This window comes from Neolamprologus multifasciatus, chromosome 12 (assembly GCF_963576455.1).
Source record: "Neolamprologus multifasciatus chromosome 12, fNeoMul1.2, whole genome shotgun sequence".
In the NCBI taxonomy this organism is placed as follows: Eukaryota; Metazoa; Chordata; class Actinopteri; order Cichliformes; family Cichlidae; genus Neolamprologus; species Neolamprologus multifasciatus.
The window spans coordinates 19,132,465-19,151,095 of NC_140450.1; the positions used below are offsets into that span (position 1 = coordinate 19,132,465).

An 18,631-nucleotide genomic window follows, 5' to 3' on the forward strand; every position below is an offset into this window, starting at 1 on the left:
GGCTTTCCAGGTTATGTTGAAGGAAAAGAAATGCTGACTTTCAAACTCATTCGAATTTTATAAACTCCGTTTTTGCCTTATATATTGTGTTTCCACATTTAATGTTTATACTAAATCGCTGCACTTGTTTCCAATTTTTCTTGCAAAATATAAAAGAAATGAAGGGTGGCTCAAATTTTGTAATGAAATACTTTTTGATAGTAATCTTGTCTGTGACCACCAATGACAGTTTTGTTTGTCAATATTTTTACAATAAGACATCTCTATTTTTACAGCAATCTCAGTGCTTGGGCTAACCTTGAATGCTAAAGCTTTTTTTACATTATGTGGGGGTCAGTGATAAAATATACACAGTGAAGCAGCTTTAAAAGCAGTAAATGACAACATCAAAAGAAGTGGCTCTTTGTTTTGATAACTGCTCAGACATTCTTATTCTTTTGTATAGTGCCTCATGTTCCTTTTGTTGGGCTTGCCACACCCTCCTCATAGGAATTTAGTAAACTCTTCTCCGCTCCATTGTGCGAGTTTGAAGAGTGGAATAGAGTGTCAGAATCTGACAAACTGCTCCTGTGTGAAGGTATGTTGTTTCAGCAGTGCATTCATGTGTTTTTGGCACAGAAAACCAGGTTAACAATTAACTTAACTTTCAAACTCTGCTTTGGTTTAGCATAAAATTAGATGTCTTCAAAATAAAATGAAAATTCCAGAATAGTGTGGTGCAAAAGAAAACAAGTGCAGTGATTTATTGAACCATGTGCAAATATTCATGGAAATACTGCATATAAGGCAAAAAACAGACTTTGCACAATTCTATCAAATTTACATTTTTCATCATTGACATGCTGAAAATTGAAGCTGTTGCCAATCAGATGCTTTCCAGATGGTTTTGCAGGGTGGATCGAAGTCTGACTGCATTTTTTTGCTTTCTTTGTTTTGATAAAATTACAACATCCCAGCCTGAAACGCACCAAGTTTTTGTGTGTTTTACAGATGGGTGTAGACACTGTTGCACCTCTCTCCCCTGACCTCCTCTGTACATTCTGACAACGATGATTTGAACCAAAAATTTCACATTGAAATTCAGTACTCCATAACCAGTCCAGTTCTTGTATGATTTGGCATACCTTAGCCTTTTTCTCTCTCTTTCCCTTCCATAAGAATGGTTTCTTGACAGCCACCCTTTCACTGAGACCACCTTGTTAGTGCAAAAATACTATTTTGTGCCTGTCAAACTGTGTTATCTTGACATTTTCAGTAGATTCAGCTGAGTAAATCAGCACAAATTATATGTTTTTGTGACAGGCTGCTATTAACAAAGAGACTAAAGATAGAATTTCTTTCCTAAGCTTTCAAACAAAACACTGGTTGATCCCTTGAGTTAGGTGTCTTTTTATGCATGGAAGGGTTATAGGTCAGTGTTAAGTGGCTTAACAAAGAAAAAGCATACCTGTGAAAATGATAAGGTGCAAGGACTGGACTGCAAAAGCATCCAATGTCCAAAGAATCGTTTTAAAAAGACTTTCAGAAAGCCTGGAGAACTATTGCTCAAAACTACTTTTAAAAAATGACATGAATTCTGGCTCCGTTCTTTATATTTTTGCTCACTGGAACCAAAATATAAAGAATGACTCATGACTTTTGCACAGTAATGTTGATATGACAGAATGAGAGGTACTGTAGACAAAAAAACAAACAAGCAAGGAAACAGATAACGTCAGCTCGGAACTGTTGTTTATGGCGGTACAAGAAGAGGAGAAAATTCCTGGTGCACCATAGTGGCTTGTAATGGCATGTAAATTGTGCTCAGGTGTCTTTGTAATTCCAGGAAAAATCCGGAGACTTCAGTGAAGTCAGCCTCGAGCGGCATTGGAGTCAACACCTAGCGGCCACACGTGGTACTTCACCTCAAAACTTCCGTGTTGGCTCCTGCTTTGAGGCAAGGATATGGTCACTTTGTCCCACCCAAAGTTTGTGAAAGCGGCCGTTGTTCTGTGAGACTTTAGGGCAACTGTTTTAGCTAATTCACTTTCATCTGGATGCCTGGAGTTGCATTAAAGCTGAAGATGCATTCAAGGAGCGCACAGTAGATCAGAGAAAACACGTCCAAACGTTCTATGGGATAAAGTTACGGAGCAGACTGTAAACATTTCTAAGAAAATGAAAACTGGATTTACTGGTTAGAGGAAGGTAAGGAATATACCATACTCTTTAACGGCATGAAATAGTATTTTTGCACCAATAAGGGGATCTCAGTGGAAGGGTGGCTGTCAAATAGGCATTCTTAAGGAAGAGAAACAGAGAGCCAAAATTACACAAGAACTGGAATAAAAATCAGTGGCAACAGGTTTCATGGAGTGACGAATCTAAATGTGAAATTTTTAGTTACAGTAACAGAATCATCTTACTTGGATTTCCTCACCGGGAAGGTAAGGAATATACCATACTCTTTAACGGCTTCTTCTGCTAAAGAAATAGAAATATTTTACTGTATCTGTGTTAGCTGAATAATTAATGAGAGTTGCGCACTAACTTTTTTTTTAAATAATACCTTAGTGTAGAAAAAGTGATATGAATGTGTATGTTCATTATTCTTCTTATTAGTTTTCATCATAATTTATTTTTAACGTCGTTTTTGTGCTTTTAAAAATATAAAAACACTTTCCCGTGTTCTTTTATTTTCTCACTTATGAATAAATATAAATGAGATGTTTGTATTTTTTTTTACGCTATTATCTTTCAAACTCTTAAAATCTATTTCAACTAAAGACTTACTCAAAATCATAATTCTAATCTTGTTCTTTTGCTTGCTCTTCTTTCCTGCGCTCGTTTGGCACAGTCGTCACGCTCTGTGGCTCTGGATAATGTCACGTTAGCTCTGGCAAAGCAGGAAATCCCACATCCCTGAGGGGACCCTCAGTGTCACTCACACAGAGAAACTTTCAAAAGTGAATTTCTACTTCTCGACCCCATTAATGGATAATATGAGCCTTGGGTCAACTTGATGTTTTATGATCCCATCCTATCACTCTGATCCAGAAACCCTTAGTAATGCAGTCTTTGCTCTTAGTGTTTCAGTCTTCTTATAATCAGGGGCAGCCTTTTGTTATGCCTGTCTTCTTTACCATCAAATGCCCACTGAGGTGTAAAGGCATGATAATCCAGTGTGTCAAAAGGGGCTGTGAGTCATTTCTCTTGCTTCAGTGGGACCCCAGGTTTATTGTTTGTATTGCTTCTTTTACAGCAGAGTTTGGCTTAGATTGGTTGGCTGTCTTGAGCAAATTCAGAAAGACCTGTTTTTTTTTTTAAGTCCATGCTGCACAAAGTGTGAGAGTATGCTGCAGCTGTACTGTGTGTGTGCATGTGTTTTGCGTAGAGATACTATAATATACGCATCTGTAATAGAAAAACCGTGTTAAACAGGAAGGTGGTGTGATTCTGCCTTCTAGAGAAAACACGCTCAACCGACCAATGGGAGTCAAGACTCGTACTGATGTTGGCATTGCTCCTTTTTTAAAGTTTTCCATACATCCCTCCTCTAAACACAGACACTCTTATTGTATCACTAGGGACATACCGATGTTTCGTCTGTACTCTTGTGCCACTGTTTCACTTGATGCTTACTTTTCTTTGCTCTGCACAGCGCCCACATGCTTCAGCATCATTTCCAGTTTCCCCCCGAAGAGGAATTTGGCACATCATTGTGATAAAAGGGATGAATGAGGTACAGAGCACTCCTAAATGCATGATGTTAAATCTACTTTACGCTTTAAATGTGGATTTCAAGTGCCACTGTGGTAATTGCAGTCTTAATACATCTTCTCTTTAGTCAGAATAATGTGTTGCTGAGTGCAGTTTGCTCATCATATTGTCTAATGTTAAAAGCACTGCTGTGCAGCGTTAAATAAAACTGGCATATTACAGTTTAACCCTGCACAGCAAATGCCATATAAAGTATTTAATCTGTTTTTTATAAATGTATTGATCAGTCAGATCTTGGGATTTTTACCAACTTGTTTTTTAAAATTGCATGTCAAATACCATTTCATATAGACAGCATATAAATGGGAGTCACTGACGCCTTTCTAAGGCTTTTACCCTTCAGCAAGCAGCTTGGCGGTGGTGACCACTGGAGACTGTGCTTGTGTCTTATATCCTCCTTTCTAATGTGACCTGAGAAAATGATCAGGTCCACTATAATTAAATACAGCTCAGCTCTCTCTCTTGTAATAGTAAGCAAGAGCTTGAAATAAAATAATAGTAATAATGAAATGACCAAAGATCCTTATCAAATATTCTAGCTGGCACTTTCTTTATTAATATATTAGAAAAGTTATTTTTCTACATAAATAAACAGATTTAATATTTATCTTTTTGTTTTAAACAAGACCTTTGTGACATTTAAAGAACCTGCTGCTTCCTCACAACATTTTTATCATTTGTATTCCAGGGGCGATCTGCTATCTTCAAAAGGCGGCACCTTGCCTTGCCCAAGGCCAACACCATCGGCTCTGAACCAACCAGAGACACTCTCTCGGTGGATTTGGGAGACAGTGAGGCTGCTCAGCCTGAGGGTGATGGAGCCTTCCCTTTATCTGAGCTCTCACACCTGTTCGAGAGCCAGGATGGATCCCCAGCAACTCAGGATTCGAGTCAGGAGTCAATTCTGGAGCCGGCCCAGCCGGGCCACCCCGCAGACAGCAGACAGTACCTACGGATGAAGTTCCACGGTGCTTTCAAGAAGGGCATAACCAACCCAATGGACCTCCTGGAATCCACCATATATGAGTCAAATGTGGTTCCTGCTCCCAAGAAAGCACCCATGGACTCACTCTTTGACTATGGCACCTACGGAAGCTCAAGCAACCAGAAGAGACGCAGAAAGAAGATCCCAAGAGGGTGAGAGAAAAGATCTAAGCTGTTCTCAAACTGCAGCACTTGTGTGCTTCCAGGAAACATGGAAAAAGATTCAAACATCTCGCCTTAGGCGTTTACCTTTCTGTCGTTAAAATATACGGGATTTTTATCCGTGGACAAAAGGGCTAGTTTGGAAAAGTTTTGTCATTAAAAAACAAAATCCTCCCACATTGGCCACTCTGCAGACAGAGGTGTGCCACATGAAGTGGTGCAGTTTGAACACATAGAGACGCACTGTGTGTGAAGCACAGTCCCTAAAAGCCAACAGAGAGCATGTTGTTGTTTCCCCTGCAGCCGCTGAGGTAATATTAAGGCTGCTGTCTGTTCCTGGCTGCCCTACCTGCCCCATACACACAGAGGTCTATTTATTGGAGCAGTGAAGGCTGTTTGATTGTTTATATAGTTTGTAAGTAAAAAAAAATCTTAATGTTCTATCAGTGAAATATTATTAAAAATTCACTGGTTCACAGGGAGTTCCTGCTCTTGTTGGATCATCAGTTCAGTTGGAACATGTAACACAACGTAAATCCTGTTTCTGTGTAATCTCAGTAAAACAGAGGCATCTTGTGACGAGAGCCAGAGCTCTGATCCTCCAAAAGTCGTGAAAGTATTCAACCGCTGGCTTCTCTTCGACTGTGTGTCACGTGGAGACCCCGCGGAACTCGAGGGCCTGTTGGAGTACCTGCAAAGCAACAACAAGAGGTTAACCGATGAGGAATTCAGAGGTACGTTTTAAGATGCAGGTGATTCATATTTGTTTCCTACTCTTTCTAATGTTTTTTTTTTTTTTAAGTTTTGTCAGCTCTGCGCTCAGCTTTGTCCTCTGGCTCCTTTGACTTTTTGCACTTCCTCGCCTCTCCCTGTCTCTATCTGGTTTTGACTCCGACAATATTAAGAGGAAAAGGTGGAATGACGTTAGTCTTTGTCTGACCCAGTGCAAAGCTTCCTGTGTGTGTCTGAGGAGCTTTATGTCAGGCAGCAGAGAGAAATCACAGCAAACTGTGGCCTCTGTTAGAGAGTTTAAATAGTGCTTTATTTTTAGGCTCAGAATCTCATAATAGCTTGTTTAAAAGGGCTTGTTTGACCCCTGTCTTTAACAGCCTGTCACTGTAAATCCCAAATACTGATTTATTTCCAGCAATTCCCAAAACTTGGGCTAATTTATCGTGTACATGTTCTGGGGTGTACTACAGTACATCTGATAGGATTGGGGTAGCCTTGGATGGTGGAGGCCTAAAGGGGTATTGGAAGCTTTTGTATCACACTTAGATTAGATTAAATAAAGAAATAAAATCCCTTTCTAAACAAAATATTTTTGGATTAAAGTCTTTTCTTTTTCTTTCTGGTGAACTTTTTTCTTTCTACCAGAGCCATACACAGGTAAGACATGTCTGCCAAAAGCTTTGATGAACCTTTATGGCCGTCAGAACAACACCATCCCAGTGCTGGTGGACATAGCAGAGAAGAATGGGAGTCTCAGAGAGTTCATAAATACGCCTTTCAGGGACGTCTACTACAGAGGTATGAAAATAATCCCAAAATGACCACATGCAGTTGCAGAAAATGCATTTGTGCTTTAAATTAATGTGATTTTACGGTTAGTATATAGGGCTGCTGTCCCTTCTTCTTGCCCTGAGTTACAGCTGGCAGGGGAAAATGTGTTTATAGTTAATATGTTTGCAATGTCTTGGAACCCTGAATTGGAGAAATGGTGAAGAAAACAACAACTGTTTACAGTCCAGACACCATTTGTTTGGCTTTCACTCCTTACACTGTTAGCTGTGTATGAGTTGTTAGGTCACTCAGTGTAACCTCTGAGCTTTTACTCCTTTTTGCACTTTTGGGAATTATTGTAGAAGACAGTTACTAAAACTTTGAGCTCCTGAAAACCTGTCCACAAACCCAACCCTTACTCCACATTGATTTAATTACCACAAAGCAGTGGTATGACATAACGTAATATTTCTTCTGCTGGGTTCGGTGGCATTCTCAGGCCAGACAGCGCTCCACATTGCCATCGAACGACGCTGTAAGCAGTATGTGAAGCTGCTGGTGGAAAAGGGAGCTGACGTTCATGCCCAGGCGAGGGGACGCTTCTTCCAGCCCAAAGACGAGGGTGGTTACTTCTACTTTGGTAAAGACCTTTGTAAGCACATAAAAACTTATGTGCTTCTGTTTTTCTACTTTTAGCACACCTATTCCCAGTCAGCCACACATACAGAGTCCTGGAAATGCATATAATCTTTATATAATTGGGTGGTTTGTTTGAGGTTTGTATGACTTCACCGGTCACATTTTCAATTTCCACTCTCACTGCTTTGCTCATAAGCAGTTATTCAGCTTTTTTACAATGCAGAATTCACATCAGCGCAACGCAGGAGCTGCCAAGATCAAGTAGTTAACGCATGGAGTATTTTTCTGGCAAATAAACAGCTGTTTCCATGGAGAAATGAAGTGACATTTTGGCAGAGCCAGTACACTCAGGGTACTGCTGTGGTCCAGTGGTGAGCTCCACCTTTACCTCTACCCAGATTCTTTTGACATATTGAGGAACTTTCATTAGTGACGCTCTGAAAACACATGAAAAGACGAGCCTTGTGTCAGCTGTTCAAAGACTGCATCCAGTGAAAGGTGTCTGTGTCCTGCATTTGAGAAATGTAAACATCCTCTGCTGGTGCAAAGCACCTCATTGACCTGCTAACAGCAGTAGGGGAACTACATCAGAGCCGGCAAAGTAAACCCAACACTGCCCTCTGCTGGGTAATGTTCAGATTTTACTAAGGGACAGTATATAACAGGTTTGACATCAGTTGTGTGAAGTACCCAGAAAAAAATGTCTTTATATACATGTTATAATTTTTAATTGCAATCGAACAATATAAATGATGCACATTGTTTTTCTCCTAAAACGTCAAAAGAAAAGTAGATTTGCTACATTATGGGCTCTATTTTTAATTTTATTAAAAATGTTTATTGTATTTTTTACCCAAACCAAATTTAAAAATTGTCTGTATGGTCACAATCGAGCATCACACTCCTTACTCATCAAACAGGGGATGATTTCTATTTGCACTTAGCATGGCTGTCATTCCCAAATCCCAGCGTGTCCGGGCACAGTGTGAGTAATTTGCTGCGGAGCTTTGCAGTGAGGTGTACAGGAACCTGGCAGGGCTGATGGCTAATGGGATTTAGACTCACGCTAACACTCTGCATGCACCCGTGCAAATCCATGAAGAGGAGCGTTTCTATGCGGGGTGACAAAGTAATCTGTCACCCATGGCAACAGCTCATTTTCAGCAGCTGCTTTTGGCACTCTGGCCCCATTGCGCCCCTCCCTCAAACAACTGCTAATTGTGCTGTTTTCATAGGGGGGATTTAAGTCAGATCTTTGATCCATGTTTTGTATGCTTTGCAGGGACATACAGACACCAGCTACAGTTCCTAATTAACCCTCCTGTTGGTTTGCTTATTTTTAATCTGAAATGCAGCTTTCCTAATAATCTCCTGTGATTTCAGAATTAAGTGAACACGCACACACACTCTGTTTGCCCAGGTGAGCTGCCTCTCTCTCTGGCTGCCTGCACGAACCAGCCTGACATAGTGCACTACCTGACGGAGAATCCACACAAGAAAGCTGACGTGCGACGCCAGGATTCACGTGGAAACACGGTGCTGCACGCGCTGGTACACATTGCAGACAACACCAAGGACAACACGCGTTTCCTCACAAAGATGTACGACCTGCTGCTAATCAAGACTGCCAAGCTTTACCCAGACTGCAACCTGGAGACAGTGCCGAACAATGATGGCATGTCGCCTCTCATGATGGCTGCCAGATTGGGCAAGATAGGGGTAGATAAAATGTTTTAAGCATCATTTTCACTTATTATAGAAAGTCCAGACCAAAGATGCTTAGGCCACCTTGTTCATGTTCCTCCAGATTTTTCAACACATTATCCGACGTGAGATCAAAGACGAGGAAGTTCGTCATCTGTCCCGTAAGTTTAAGGACTGGGCCTATGGTCCGGTGTACTCCTCCCTCTATGATCTCTCTTCACTGGATACATGTGGCGAGGAGCCATCTGTGCTGGAAATCCTTGTCTACACCAGTCACAATGAGGTAAACAAAGACAGTATTTTCTTAGTTTTTTTCTTTCAAAACTTGAAATTAAGGTTTTTGAGCCCACAGATTATTAAAACATCTAAACTAAGCATAAAAAAATACACGGGAAACCTGGCACATTGTGTACATGTACAAATATCAGGATTTATTTATGCTTTTATGTTTTCATCACATCTATTAGTGTCATGTTTTTGGTCCTCTGTTGTCAGAACCGCCATGAGATGCTGGCAGTGGAGCCCATCAATGAGCTGTTGAGGGCCAAATGGAAAAGGTTTGCTGCTGTCACTTTTTACATCAGTGTGTTCTCCTACCTCATCACCATGATCATATTCACCCTGGTGGCTTATTACCAACCAACAGATGGAAAGGTAGGTGTGAAATGACTTTTCAAGACACCACTTGAATATTTTCATTTATCATTGCAGGGATTTAATTTTATGTTCTGTCTCATGTATAAAATACAATGCATCCTCTGCTATAGCAGCAATTTTATGTTCCATATTTGCTCCAGTTCTGCACTAACACGACGTTCAGTGCTCTATATTATAAGAATATTTACTTTTTTGGGGGTGCGGGGGATCTGCTTCCCTGCCAAGAGGCAGATAAGGAGATTGATGGCATTCTCATATCTTTACAATAAATATTAAGCTACAGGCACCTGACAGTTATCTTTGTTTAGCATAAGCAGGAGGGAAACAGTGAGCATACCTCTATCCAAACTTTGAAATGTGAAACTCCAGAGTAAAATGTGACAAATTGACATCTTACGGGGGATTACATGCTAATACTAAACTAAGATAAAAGCTGCAGGCTTGGGGTTTATTCTGATAGATATAAGATTGATAGCAATCTTCTCATCCAACTCTCAGCGAGGAAGTGAAGACACATAGGCCTCCAAAATGATAAACTAATCCTTTAATTTACCGTTTGGTCATAGTCACTTTTTTCCTTATAAACATTCTGCATATGATGCTTTTCATGTGTGTTTTGCTAAGATGATCAGATGTTCTTCCTTCCAGCCTCCATACCCACGTACCACATCGTCTGACTACTGGCGGATGGCCGGGGAGATTGTCACACTGGCTTCAGGAATCTTCTTCTTCCTCTCAAATGTTAGTGTGTGCCCTCCGACCTCTTGTTGTATTCTGACCATCGCTTGGTTGCTGCTTTCTCCCAGTATCTTTTAGCCTGTTCAGCAGTGTTGTTGTCACTGTGGAAATGTTTCTCTCACTTTTTATTTTTTTTCCAGATTAAGGACCTCTTCCTGAAAAAGTGCCCTGGGGTGAAGTCTTTATTTATTGATGGATCCTTTCAACTGCTGTAGTAAGTCTCCATCCTCTGTACTCGCAGGCTCTGATCCTCACCTCCGCTATATCGTTTGCTGGCTTTTACCCGAGGCAAATTTCGCATCCTTTTAATTGAGTCATCTAATTAATTTGTCAGCCTCCTCGCTGGCATGTTTTATATTTTGAATCTTTAATTAAACCCATGATCCAAACACAGAGCAGAGGATGTCGAGCATCCTCTCTGAACTGTGTTGATTTAGATCATTAGCCGTGTTGTATACATTCTGTTAAAATGCCAAATGCCAGCAGTCGTATCTTCCTGCCATCCTCCCTACTTCAGTATTACACAATTCACCAGTGGTACTGGTTTACTGACAAAGTTATTCTCTGTCCTCCCTAGCTTCATCTACTCTGTATTGATTATAGTCACAGCTGCTCTCTACCTGTCTGGCATTAAGGCCTACGTCTCTGTCATGGTGTTTGCACTCGCCCTGGGCTGGATGAACACACTTTACTTCACCAGGGGCCTGAAGCTCACGGGCACCTACAGCATCATGATACAAAAGGTTAGACTGTGAAAATGGACAGCTAATTTAAAAAATGCAAGAAATCCAAAGGCGTGTGTGTGTCTTAACATTTGTTTTCTTCTTAGATTCTTATCAAGGACCTTTTCAGGTTTCTGCTGGTGTATGTGCTCTTCATGATCGGTTTTGCATCAGGTAAGCTACCGGGGGGTTTGCATCTGTTACCTGTTTTTATGTTTGTCTAATGAGGCCACTGGCACTGGCTCTAAAGAAAGACAACAGCACCTTGAAAAAAATTATACAATCGTCACACTTTTAGTAACTGCTTTCAATCCTTATGATAATCACACATTCTGCTGGCTGTAGCATCATATTTATAATAATCAGACTGGTAGAACTTGCTTCTCAGGTGAATGTTCATGCAAGTGCTCACAGACTCTTAGCCAACTTGCCTTTTGTTTCCATCCCACAGCCTTGGTATCTCTGCTGACAGTGTGCCCAGTGTGTAACGGTAGTTGCCCAACCGACCAAACAACCTACCCTGCATGCAGGGACAATAACACTTTCAGCACTTTCCTTCTGGACCTCTTCAAGCTCACCATTGGGATGGGAGACCTGGACATGATCTACAGTGCACAGGATCCAGTCGTCTTTCTCATCCTGTTAGTTACTTACATCATTCTCACCTTTGTGCTGCTACTCAACATGTTGATCGCTTTGATGGGGGAGACAGTGGGTCAGGTCTCCAAGGAGAGCAAAAAAATCTGGAAGCTTCAGGTGAGTCAGTTGTTTGTGGAAGCCGACAAAAAACGAGGCTCATTTAAACATATAATTTAAATGGAAAAGAAATTAAAGCCTTATAATTGCCAGCAGGGGGCGACGGTTCTGCTAGCATAAACGAGTTTGATTACATAGAAGCCAATGAGAAAATAAACTTCCTGCACACTTGATTTTTGACTTTCCTAACACATTTGTGGTCTCAGCGTCTACTGACAAGTTTTATTTTAAAGAGCATGATGATTATTTAAAATTATAGAACCATAACTTACTGTAATACAAAGCACCTCTGTCTGTGTCTTTGTTTTTTTTTATTTTGTCTGCCCGCTCCTCCTACATGATCAACCAGACTTGGGCACAGGTGCATCTTAGGCCCCTGAAGGTTCTTATCTAACTCAGCTATTAGCGCAGCATCATGTTGCCTAGTATCTGCCTAGCAACAGACTAAAATATCTCCCCCCCCCCCCCCCCCCCCCCCGTTTTTTTATTTCTTTCTGTTTGGACTACTGTAGCTCACTTTATGTAGGGGTCAGTCAGTTGTTGCTCTCACGTCTGCAGCTGGTTCAAAATCCCGCAGCACAACTCATAACAGGAACTCGTAAAAGAGAACATAAAACAAAGTACTGAGATCCAGAAGGAAGCTCAGAGGGGGCAGAGCCTTTTCTATTGTTGCTCCTAAATTATGGAAAAACTTGCCCTTGCACATTAGAGAGGTCCCTTCACTGTCCACTTTTACAACATGTCTTAAAACCCATTTTTATTCTTTGGCTTTTGACCGTAGTGAGACTTAGTTTTTTTTTTTTTTTTTTTTAAATTAAACCGTTTATTAACTAACTAGTTAATTATTTTACTTTTTTTCTTCTTTTATTTGGCTTTTATTTTTATCTTATGTAATTGTATTATTTAGTTATTTAGTACAGCACTTTGTGTCAGATGTGGTTGTTTTTAAAGTGCTTTATAAATAAAGATGATGATGATGATAAAATAACCTGTTTTAGCATTTAGGCACCTATAACACCTTATATGACCATTATATCATTTTTCATTTCACCAAACTAACGTCATATTTAAATCCAGAAAAGTTGAATTATGTGTGATATATTATTACACCATCACTTTACCTGGCAACCACCTAGCAACAAGCTCACACCTGTTTTTTTGGCTTTAATGTACCTACAACACTTGATGAAAGCACTGAATCGTATTAAATTCACACAGTAACGTCTCATTTATATCCAGAGAAGTTGAATTATACATGCATAACAACCACCTAACAACGGCCTAAAATGACCCATGTTTAGTGTATGAACACCTGCCACCTGTATTTGGTTACTTTCCTCGTTGTGATTAAACATATCAGTATGCCAACAGCACAAACGGATAAAACGACACGGTAGCATGGGCATACACTGGTGGAGTCAAATAGATGACAGAGTTCAGAATATGAGTATGTTGTGATTAAGAGGGCTGCAGCATCCCTCAAACGTGTCAGTGAGATCAGGCTGCAGTTCATCCTGTGGAAATCTTCAGTTTGTGAAACCTATAGTTGCCAGAGATTCATTCTCTAGACATAATGATAATAATATGTTACATTTTCTTTATGGCAAACTATCAAGAACTTCTTGATATTTATTTATTTATTTATTTATTTATACATGAAACAAGGACAATAGATATTAACATTGCTTTAAACAAAAATGCAGCTGATGTAGAAGTTCGCTAATTTGCAGACCTTGTTCCTGATTAGACACATATGTCAATACAAATATAACTCAAAAAGCAGCAAATAATAATAATGTTGATAATAATAACAAACAGCATCTACTACAAGTAAATCAAACATTTAAGAACAATTACGAGTGATAGAAGACCCATTTCTGGGATCCCAAATTTACTTTTTTTAGGCTATAATTTTGCCTTTACTTTAAAACTTATGAGATCAGTTCATGTTGTTATTTTTGGTGGCAAAGTGCTCCAAATCTGTGAGTATTTAACTGTAAAAGAGCACTGACAAAATGTTGTGTTATATTTCTCTAATTTACAACCACCAGTAATTAAGCTGCCCTCGTGGTTACACCTTTACTGCTGAATTTCAAAATCTGCTTTGTTATGATAGTTTCTGTTTACTTCAAATATTTTTCATAATTTGTACTCCCAGTGGGCAACGACTATCTTGGACATCGAGCGCTCGTTCCCGGTCTGTCTTCGCAAGTCTTTTCGAGTTGGAGAGATGGTGACGGTGGGGAAGAACTATGATAGCACACCTGATCGGCGCTGGTGTTTCAGGTGATCTGTCTGATTCGTAATCTGTGCCACCCAACAGCGCCGGCGATACATCTAAGAAATCTCGTTGCTAATGGGGTCCTTTTGTGTAATCAGGGTGGACGAGGTTAACTGGTGTCACTGGAATCAGAACCTGGCGATAATTAACGAGGATCCGGGAAAGAGTGATACCATCCAAGCCAACGGGTTGCAGCAGGGCGTTAGAGCTTTGAGGAGAGGTGAGAGATTCTCGTTGCATTCTCGTGGTTAAATAAACAGACAGATACAATGTACACTTATCTGGACCACACACTCATTTAATCTTCCTTGTTATCGACCTTAGATCGCTGGTCCACAGTGGTCCCGCGGGCGGTGGAGTTGAGCAAAGGTTCTCAGTCTCATGATCTCGCGGTAGAGATGGAGCCGCTGTCACCCAGGCACTGATTCCCGCAGATGATGAGTGCTGTCCTTGTGATGAGGAGACAGCAGAAAGCCATCAGCATCAGTGAAATCACTCTGCAGGGAACGATTTGGCCAATAAGTGTACTAATTTGCTCGCGTCTCCTGTGCCTTTTGTTCAGAAAAGCTGTCGCGAATATAAAAGCAGCACCCTCTGTGTAACAGGACAGACGACATGCAGAGACACTGGATAAAGAATTGCCGAGTTAAAGACATTAAATGCTGTTAGAAACTAACCCTGAGACCAAAAAAGGATAACAAAAAATGTGTTTTGTAAGCAGGGAGCTGTAATTTGTTTTGTACTTGTCACATAAGAATGGAAAATCTCACAAAAATGTACTGTACCTCCACTTTTCAGACATTAGTGTCGGAATACTCAGGGATATAAGAAAGTGAGAATATTTCAGCATTTACAGTGCCATATACTCTCAAAAACACAATCGTAGCAGGCTAGCAGAAGCATAATTACAATATTATTGCATTTTTTGTGCTAGTAATAAAACTTTGCTTCTTTATGAAAACATATCAATAAATATTTATAGACTTATAGAATAGAACTTTTTCACTTTTAATTTTCTTACTTTGTGTTTTGCAAAGTCCTCCCCCGTGTGTTCTTAATTACGCTCCACATGCTGATTTAAATGTTCATTTTCTAAAGTGTATGGGAGCAGTGTCTGCAAAGAGGACACATCTATTATAGAAAGTCTATTTCTTTCCATTTTTATATGATATTAATTAAATAGTTTCCAAACTTTGACAATCTCAGGCTAGGAATTCCAGCTTAGGCAGACACAACCCTCATTTGGACTGAAACACTATTTACATTATTACACGTATACAGAGACATTATTCTGACCATGGTGGGCATGATGAGCAGGTTATAGTTGTCAAGCAAGTATGCAAATGGAAAACAATAGCCTTCCGTGTTCTTTTGCAGCTGGGGTATTTGCATAATCAACTCTCAGTCCCTCCATTATGTACTTCCCCTTATTTGCTGCAGTGTTTTCATTGCAATTGGCTCCTTGCCCTCTATAGCTTGTTTTTAAAAACACTGCTTGTTTGTGCTACTGCATTACACAACAGCTGATGGGCTGTACATTTCATTTTCACTTATTCATTACTGTTAAAAGTCACATATTATGTTTACATTTCCAATCTATGACTGTTCATTTTTATACTGTTTGTACGTTGCTGCACAGAACAGTAAACACTGACTGTATTTTATATGTTTTTTGTCTTTTTCTACAGAAAATACTTTCCAGTTAGGTTTTGAATGATTAAAAATCCACGTTGCTATTTTACTCCCAAAGGTAAATAAAACCTGACATTAGATCACAGTGAGTGAGACGACGGTCTAATGTGGTTTAATCCATCCGAGGAAATGCTGAAAGGGTCAATAATTGCTATCAGTTTATGACTTCTATTGTTTAGTTTGCATTTAATACTAGTCCCTAGCCACTTTATTAGTTACACCTTGCCAGTACCTGATTGGACCTCTTATGTCTTCAGAACTGCCTTAATTTGTAATGCGCAGTTTCAACAAGGTAATCTTCAGAGATTTTGGTCCATGTTGATATGATAGCATCACACAGCTGCTGCAGATTTGCCAGCCGCACATCCATGATGCAAATCAGGTTCTCTATTAGATTGAGATCTGGTGACTGTGGAGGCAGTCAGTAGCATAGTGAGCTCATTTTAATCCTCAAGAAACCAGTTTGAAATGATTTGAACTTCATGACATGGTGCGTTATCTCGCCGGAAGCAACCATTAGAAGATGGGTACACTTTGGTCATAGAGGGATACAGATGGTCAACAACAATACCAAGGTAAATTGTGAGGTTTGAACAATGATAAGGAGTTCAAAGCATGCCAAGAATATATCCCCACCCCATTACACCACCAGCATCAGCATGAATCATTGATACAAGGCAGGATGGAGCCACGCGTTCATGCTGTTTATGGTAAACTCTTATCCTACTATTCAAAGGTTGCTGCATAAATTCAGACTCATCTGTTTTTGCAATCTTCTTTTGTCCAATTTTGGTGAGCCTGTGCAAATTGTAGCCTTGGTTTCCTGTTCTTAAGCTGATAGGAGTGGCACAGAATGCGGTCTTTTGCTGCTGTAGCCCATCTGCGTCAAGGTTTGACGTGTTGCACATTCAGAGATGGTATTCTGCATAGCTTGGTTGTAATGAGTGGTTATTTGAGATAGTGTTGCCTTGCTATCAGCAGGAAGCAGTTTGGCCTCCTCTGATCTCTGACTTCAAAAAGGCATTTTCACCCAAAGAACTGCCACTCAGTGGATATTTTCTTTTTTCTCTTTCCATTCTCTCTAAACTCCAGAGACGGTTGTGTGGGTTAATCCCAGTGGATCAGCAGTTTCTGAAATACTCAGACCAGCCCGCCTGGTACCAACAACCATGCAATGTTCAAAGTCACTTAAAGCACCTTTCTTCCCCATTCAGATGCCCAGTTTGAACTTCAGCGGGTCATCCTGACCATGTCTGCATGTCTATATGCAGTGAGGTGCCGGGAGGTGACTGACTGATTTGCATTAATAAGCAATTGAACATATGTACTTAACAAAGTGGCCAGTGAGCGTATGTAGTTAGGCTATTATCATAATAGTTATAAAGAATATTCTCTTTCTTTCCATGAAAAAAATACAATTCTACAATCTAAGATCTGCATTATCTAAAGTGTTTTAAAATTACATAAAATGTATACAAAAGTCAAAATTAACCTTAATTTTCATAAACTCATGCAGTATTCCTGACCTCTGCAATCCTCATCTGCATCACTTGCAGTTCCTTCTCTGGCCTGCTGATGGCTGCAGAGCTCTAAATTCCTCTACCGCTGTTGCAAGTTGAGATTCCAGTTGACAGAGTGTTAGCCATGTCTACCGTTATGACTCTAGGGCATCTATATATAGTATATTTTAATTATAGCTGTAAATAATCAATTGTGAGGGCTAACTGTTATAAAAACATATGGTAAAGTGAACAGAATGCGGTTCGCCAATGAAATGTATTTTCCCACTGGACCTCAGGTCTTATTGATGCCCTTGGAAACACCTGGCCAGTGATTATGGGCTTTTGCCTTCCTAATGAAAGCACAAGCTGGCAACAATTTATGGACTGGTTCATTGCCTTTCACATTTCATCGTAACACCTCACCTTTCCCTATTTAAAGAGGAGCTGGAATGGCAATTCTCACTAATGATAACCGAAGCCTGACTGGACACCTCTTGTCCTTCTCCTCTCTCTCCTCGCTCACTGAGGCCAGCAGCGCTGAAGGACACAGGGAATCTCTCGCCACCTCAGAGAAGAGGCTAATCCTCTTTGCCCCAACTTTAACTGGGCCACTAATCCTCCAGGTTTATCTAAGCAGTGAGCACCTAGCGCTGCTGACAACTTGGCCTTCCCTCCTCTCTGTAGCCTGTTAAGTAGGGCAGGACTTGGTCCTGCGAGTGTCACTGTCAGCAACTCTAGAACCGCACACTTACACAGGAAGTGTGAACTGTTAACAAAATGGCTCACTCCCTTGCAGCATGTGCATGCTTGCTGCCACAAATGTGTCTCAACAAACCAAGTGACAGCCAAGAAGGATCATGTCGTAACTGCCCTTCATTTAGTAACCACACAAAAGGAAAAGTTGCCAGTCTCAGCAAAGTTTAAAGTAAACTAACCACCTTAGATACTGGCAGAACAAATTGTTCCGCTATTGTCTGGCCAGTTAAGCTTTAAGGTGTTCAGGCTGATGAGTGGATACTGAACTGGACTTGGGCCAGCTCATTCTTTAATCACCAAACAACAGCCCAGACTGTCTGATGACTTAAAGTACAACATTAATTGTCTGCCTGAGGTCCAGCAGATCAACACAGAGAAGAAAGCTCATATTGGTGACACTCCCACTAATCATTTCTCCAACTTTTATTGCAAAAGAGGTGATAAATCGTTACTGAATGCTCTACAAGGGAAGATTATGTCAGGCTCAGACCTGAGAGATAACTCCAGGAGCACATTTTCTGCTGTATTCAGCCAGTGCTAATTGTCTTTTCAAAATAATTCCTTCCATGATCCCCAGTGAAATATTTCACCGCAGTGGGGTGCTTCTAAACGTAGCGAGCAATCACTTGAAGCACCGGGCGATGAAGAGGAGGAGCCAGGAACATACTGGTTAGGCGGTGTGTGAGATGACCTTTCAGTTCATCTAAGATGAAACGAGGCCGCTGAACCCGAAATGATTCAGAGTGTCTAAACTGACAGGCGAGGGCATGGCCATG

The 18,631-nt window shown here is 40.5% G+C and overlaps 1 protein-coding gene across 1 annotated transcript; it reads left to right on the plus strand.

Annotated features, from left to right (window-relative positions):
• Positions 1–1,816: 1,816 nt before the first annotated feature.
• On the plus strand, positions 1,817–15,569 carry trpv4 (transient receptor potential cation channel, subfamily V, member 4). Its single transcript, XM_085180900.1, has 17 exons — positions 1,817–2,187; positions 3,641–3,721; positions 4,448–4,896; positions 5,464–5,639; positions 6,283–6,435; positions 6,908–7,048; positions 8,468–8,766; positions 8,855–9,034; positions 9,247–9,405; positions 10,057–10,149; positions 10,287–10,360; positions 10,724–10,889; positions 10,976–11,042; positions 11,320–11,624; positions 13,783–13,910; positions 14,004–14,125; positions 14,230–15,569. The coding sequence occupies exons 2-17, from the start codon at positions 3,713–3,715 to the stop codon at positions 14,328–14,330; spliced, it is 2,622 nt and encodes an 873-aa protein (XP_085037026.1). The 5' UTR covers positions 1,817–2,187; positions 3,641–3,712; the 3' UTR covers positions 14,331–15,569.
• The last annotated feature ends 3,062 nt before the right edge of the window (positions 15,570–18,631 follow it).